Source organism: Geospiza fortis, unplaced genomic scaffold, assembly GCF_000277835.1.
Source record: "Geospiza fortis unplaced genomic scaffold, GeoFor_1.0 scaffold102, whole genome shotgun sequence".
NCBI lineage: Eukaryota > Metazoa > Chordata > Aves > Passeriformes > Thraupidae > Geospiza > Geospiza fortis.
This window is the reverse complement of record NW_005054373.1, coordinates 2,150,560-2,156,507: the sequence shown is the minus strand read 5'-3', so window position 1 is coordinate 2,156,507 and position 5,948 is coordinate 2,150,560. Positions and strand designations below refer to the sequence as shown.

General features: G+C 58.1%; 1 protein-coding gene across 1 annotated transcript in view; it reads right to left on the bottom strand.

The window, feature by feature from the left end:
• Positions 1 to 1,055: 1,055 nt before the first annotated feature.
• ZC3H18 (zinc finger CCCH-type containing 18) overlaps positions 1,056 to 5,948 on the bottom strand; it is a 45,409-nt gene continuing 40,516 nt past the window's right edge. Inside the window, exons 16-18 of the mRNA XM_031060122.1 lie at positions 5,099 to 5,195; positions 2,948 to 3,044; positions 1,056 to 1,724 (exon numbers count right to left, since the gene is read on the bottom strand). Coding sequence (XP_030915982.1) covers positions 1,526 to 1,724; positions 2,948 to 3,044; positions 5,099 to 5,195 — 393 coding nt within the window. The 3' untranslated portion in view covers positions 1,056 to 1,525. The remainder of the gene's footprint in view (positions 1,725 to 2,947; positions 3,045 to 5,098; positions 5,196 to 5,948) is intronic.

Below are 5,948 nucleotides of genomic sequence, written 5' to 3'. Positions count from 1 at the left end.
TTTTATAGGGCCGGGCAGGTGATGTGCACACACCTGGAAACTCCAGCTCCAGGTTCCTTCCTCCTCCCCGCACAGGGCCGGCACTTCCTTCTGCACTCCACGTGTGCCAGCCGCGAGCACGGGCGCCTCCGAGCTCCAGAATTTGGGCAGGGAGGCGGGCAGGGGTGTCCCGGTGACACCGGGACGGGACGGGCATCCCCCAGGCCGTGCCCTGTTGCGTCACCGGCACCGTGAGATCACCATGGCATTCCCGGGCAGAAATCCCAAATTGGGCAACGCTGGGAAGGGCTCGAGGGCTGCCACCGGCCCTCCAGGATGGCCCGCTGGCCTCCAGCAGCACCAGTGGGATGCTGGTTTCGTGCTGGGAGCAAGGAGCAGGGCTGGAGGATGGAAAATCCCAGGGGATGGAGAATCCCAAGGGACGGGGAATTCCGGGGATGGGAAATTCCAAGGACCCCGAAAGTTGTTCTCTGAATGACAGGGCTCTGGCAGAGGTACCCCAGATGATGCCCCCCAATAACACTTCACACCAGTAGGATACTGGGTCCATACTGGGAACAAGGAGCCTGGGAAATCCTCAGGGTCCCCAAATTGCTCCCTAAATTAGGGGGATTTATCAGAGGGACCCCCCAGTGATGCCAGGCAGGGCAGAAGCTGCAGAACCCCCCAGTTACACACCAGTGATACACTGGTTTCACAGTGGGTGCTCCCCCAGGTAACAGAGCAACTTTTCCAGCTCCACGGAGCTGCTCATTCCCCAAAAACCCCCAAAATGAGGGGTACAGCCCCCGAAAGGCAAGGGAGATGCAGAGAAAAGCAGGAAACGGTAAAACTGGTTATCAAAATATTTTCTTTCAGGGCGATCCCTCCAAAAAAAACAAAAAAAAAGGAAAAAAAAAAAGAAAAAAAAAGAAAACAAAACAAAAAAAAAAGGAAAAATCAAAGGAAGAAGGACCCTCCTGGCAGACGGACGCCCACAACACCTGCAGGGCTCCTGGGAAATCAACTGAACCGATCCCCTGCTCCAAAGAAACGACAGGGCACTCCCGAGGGGCTGAGGCAGGAATAGATATATTTATAGTTTTCCTGGGGGAGGAGGGGTGCTGCCAGCAGTTCACAGCAGTTTTCGGCTCTCTCGGCACACGGGACTAGAACTGCATTGCTGAAGACACTCAACACACAGCAGGGCTAACTAGGAGAATACAACTGGAGGCTAGCAAAGAGGAGAGGGGACACAGGAGAGCTGGGAGCACCCGCAGGGCTGGAGTCCTCTGTGCAGAATTTACAGGGCCCCGGAGCCCTCCCGGAGCCGCTCGTCGGGCAAAAACTTCCTTAATTTCTTTGTTTTGTGTGTGTGTGTGTGGTGTGTGTGTGTATGTGTGTGGGTTTTATGTTTGTTTTTTTTGTTTTATTTTTTTAAAAAGAACCGCGCGGCCAAAACGAAGACGAGGAACTGCAAAATCCCAAAGCGGCCGCTTCTGCCTCTCGTTATAAAAACCTCAGCAGTCACTGGGGGCACAGCCCACTATACTTTGCCCGGGATCTTGGCCCGTTTGCGGGCGATGGCGTCCTCCACGGCCTTGAGCTGCTTCAGGAGCTCCTCCCTGCGGGACAGGGTGCTGGATTTGCTGCCCTTGGCAGCCCCAGGGCCCGGCTCCGAGCCCTTGCCCGGCACGCTGGTGACTTTGCTGGAGCTCTTGGACTGAGGGGACAGCTGGCGTTTCCTGCAGGGAGAGAGGAGGGGCAGTGAGAGGAGCTGGGAATGTCCCAAAGGCCCTGAGGGAATCCAAGGGGGGATTGTGCACTGAGCCCTGCTGGCCGTGCTAAAATCACGGTTTTTAAGGTCCTTTCTCATATAAATTTCATCTCTTTCCAAGATGAAAAGTGCACCGAGCCCCACTGGCCACATTAGTTTCTGAGGTCCTTTCCCACATAAATTTAATCTCTTTCTATAGGCAGGGACACCTTTCATTACCCCAGGTTGCTCCAGCCTGGCCTTGGGCACTGCCAGGGATGGGGCAGCCAGATTCTCTGGGCATCCTGTGCCAGGGCCTCCTCATCCTCACAGGGAAGGATTTCTCCCTAATTTCTGAGCTGAAATAAAATAGCAGGAAGTGGCACATCTAACACATGGCTCCAGGAGCAGGTGGGAGAAAAGAGGTTGGATCCAGGAGGAGGCCTTGGGTTGAAAACTGGCTTAAACAGTAAAAAACCAGATATTACATGGGGATTCCCAAATTCCCAGGATTAAAGTCAGTGCCCACTCGTGGCTGCAGTGAGCAGCTTCCTGTGAGACCCAGAGGGGAGAGCAGCCCTGGAGCATCCCCTCAATCCCAAATCCTTCAGCCCCTTCCCTGTGATGCTGCCCCCAGAGATCCTTGGAGAGGATCCACAACCCTTGAGCCCCCAGAGCCACACATCCAACGCTGCACTGGGACAGTCCCAGCACTGCAGCAGGCATAGCCTGCCAGGAATTTGGCTGAGCTGCACGAAGGTGCAAAGCCAGGGCTGTCACTGCTGTGTCACACGCAGGGGACACAGCCTCAGCAGCAAGGGGAGCAGCTGAGGGTGTGCCAGGCTGGGGAAAGGGGAATGAGGCACTGGAACCAGGTGCCAGGAGGAGCTGGCCAGGGGGAAGGGGTTGCACTCTGGTGCTCTTTAACACTGTGTTAATGAGCTGCAGAGGCACTGGCTGAGCTCACTCCTGACCCACTTGGCTCCTGGTGCTCCTGCTCTTCTCCCAGCTGGAATGGCCCAGCTGGAGGCTCTGCACAAGCCCTGGCACCCCTGGCAGCTGCCCAGGCAGCTCTGCGTCCCTCCTGGCACTGCGCTCCATGGCACCTGCAACTGCAGGCCTGGGACAGCCTGGGACAGCCTGGGGCCCCTGGAGGAGCAGGGCTGGAGGCCCTGGAGGGCTGTGGGGCCCAGCAGAAGCAGCAGCACTCACCTGTCTGCCTGTGCAGGGGAAGGTTTTGGGTTCTGGCCCCGCTGCCGTTCCTGTTTGGGGGACGAGAGTCTCCCGGTCGCCTTCCTATCGCGAGAGCCTGGGGGAGAGCACAAGGACATTCCTTCATTTTCCTGCTTGGCACCAAGGCACAGGCCACCCCCTGCCTGCACTGACTGACCACATCGTGCCAACAACAATGCCAAGTCCAGCAGCAGCTGGAAAAGCCTCACTGTGTGCCCCCTGCACCTCTGGGGGAGCAGAGAAGCCAGGCAGGGCTGTGCCCCGCAGTCACCTGTACACACCACCTTCCACCAGCCCTTCCCCACCCTCCAGCTGCTGCAGCAAGGCTCTTCCATGGCACTTTGTGCCTGCAGAGCTGCTGGCTCTGCCCTGGCGGGTCACAGGGTGTAGTGGCTCCAGCAGCGACAGGTGAGGGCAGCTCTGCTGCTTTCGGAGCCAGCGGGGCCTCCCCCGAGGCAGCAGCACCCCCGTGTTTGTTCAGCACGGCTCAGCTGCCAGGCCCTGCCCCAGGAGAGCTGCCCTGGGCACTCAGGGATGCTGGGGAGCAGCTGGGTTATCCCAGGAACAGAGAGGGAATTCCTCCTGCAAGGCAGCTCGTGGAGCTGCTGCCCTGCTCTGACTTCAGGCAGCAAAGGTGCCCAGTCCCCGTGGCAGCAGCCCCTGTGTGTGCCAGGGCATCCCTCTGCTCCTGGGGATGGACACTGGGGCAGCCTCAGGTCACAGAGCAGGTGACACACTCAGCCACCACCACTGAGCAGTCTGGTGCTGGGATGCTGAGGGCTCAGTCCCAACTCAGCCAAGGGCACCTTTGCCATTGGATTTGGGGCTCCGTGGCTGGGACTCCTCATCCCTGCAGTGTCCAAGGCCAGGCTGGATGGGGCTTGGATCAACCTAGGGTAATGGAAATTGTCCCTGATCTTTGGTCCCTTCCGGCCCAAATTAATCTGTGCTGCAGCTCAAAAAATGGCTATTTAACAAAAAGCAGAGGATGGCACCAATGTGTCTCCAGCAAACGCGCTGGCCTGGCCCTGCCGCTCGTGTGTGAACCAGACCCCAGTGAACTTCAACCTGGGGCAGTCCCTTGCAGGCTGCCCTTGCAGGAGGTGAATGTTGCAGGTTATTAGCACAGACCTTCAGCTGGCTGGCACCCAGAGTCAACAAGATCCACCTACAGCTGAGCCACCAGGGAAAACAACATCACGTGGCAGCTCCGACGTCACCAGCAGCCACCTCTGGCTGCCAACTCCCCCCCACACCCCCCGTGCCTCTTGGCAGCCACAGCAAAGGCTGCAGGGTGGCACTCGGGTCCCTGTCTGTGCCTGCCAGCTCGCTTTCCCGAGCTGTTCCTGCTGCTGGGGAGGATTGAGGCCCAGGAGAGCACTTGGAAAGCCCAGGTCTTTCTAAACATCCAGGGCAGAGCGGGTTGTGTCACCCAGAGGTGGGGCAATCAGCTCCTGTCCCAGGCTGGCTGATGCAGGCAGGGGTTGATTGCATCCTTCCCTCCCTCCCTCCAGCCCAGCCTTTCGAAGCACCAGCCTGGCTGGCAGGGACAGCTCCGCCTGGAAAACTCCGGGATGCACCAAAGGAAACTCCTGTGACTCACAATCCCGGAGTGGCTGGGATTTGGAAGTGATCTTCAGGATCATCCAAACCAACCTTCAGCCCAGCAGCACCAAGGTCACCACTAACCCTGGCCCCAGTGCCACATCCACACATTTATGGAACACTTCCAGGGATGGGGACTCCCTCCTGACAGTCTGTTCCTTTCTGGGAAAAAATATTTCCTAATTTCCAACCTAAACCTGATTTCCACAGCCACATCCAAGGGCAGCAGCAGCGAGCAGGAGGCCGTGGGATGGGTGTGGAGGTGAGAACTCAGGGCCTTCAAAGCCAAGGGGCTGGTTTTTTTGGACAGGATTTACAGTGGAGTCACACTGGGCACAATGTGCCCCTGGGACAGTGTGACAAGGGTGGCATTGCCTTGCCCAGGGCCTCAGCTCTGCTGTTTTTGCAGCAGGATGGTCACTACCCCCCTTTATCTGGTGGCAATCTCACTCTGAGGTTTTGGGATGACTGCAGTGGATCTTTCCAGCTGCTGGAAAGCAGAGCCTGAGCTGGAGGATGCCTCACCTCTGTCAGGTGACAGGTTGGCCCGTTTGGCTGGAGGAGAGCTTGGCCTCTCTTTGTCTGCTGGCTCGTATCTCTTCCTGCTTCCTTTGTCAGCTGCCTGCAATGGAATTAAAACAATGGAGCTGAGCAGCCACTTCCCTGGGCACAGGGAAACAGGCACAGCCATTCCCTGGCTCCTGCAAACACCTTTCCCAATAAACTCTGCACACACCAGTCCCAACCATCCCTGAATCCACCTGATTCCCAACCACCAGGAGCCAACAGCAACAACCCCCTGCACTGGGGGTAAGGCTGTACTGATGTCAGAGCAGGAACAGGAAAACAGCAGCTTTTTGGGATGGTTTTCCCCCAGCAGCACCAAGGATAGCAGATGTGAAGGAGGCATGTGGAGCCGTGCCTTTTCCAGGCTGTCATGTGTCACTGCACACTCCTCCCTCCCTCTGGAGCAGCTTCCTGCCTCTGATAAAGCCTCCTCACGTCAGAGCACAGGGAAGTAGAGAAATGTGCAGCCTCAGACTGCGCCGGGGAATTTGGGCTGGCAGAGCAAAATACCAAAAACAGGAACCTGCCCACGTGACGGGGCCAACACCCTGCCCCAGCAGCAAACCCCACGAGGAACAACTCCCCCACACGGGCTGCGGGCTGGGATCTGTGCCCAGGGCTCCGAGCAGGGCACTGGCATCAGAGGGGAGGGGAACAGCCAGGGGGGCACCCCAGGAACTCAGCTGCCCCTCGTCCCTCCGCTCCCAGCCCGCTCTGGTGTGGCACAGGAAGAGCTCCCAGAGCATCTCCCAGGGGAAAGGCCCCGGGACCTTCGAGCAAGCGAGGAAGAGCCTGGAAGCTGCAGCAG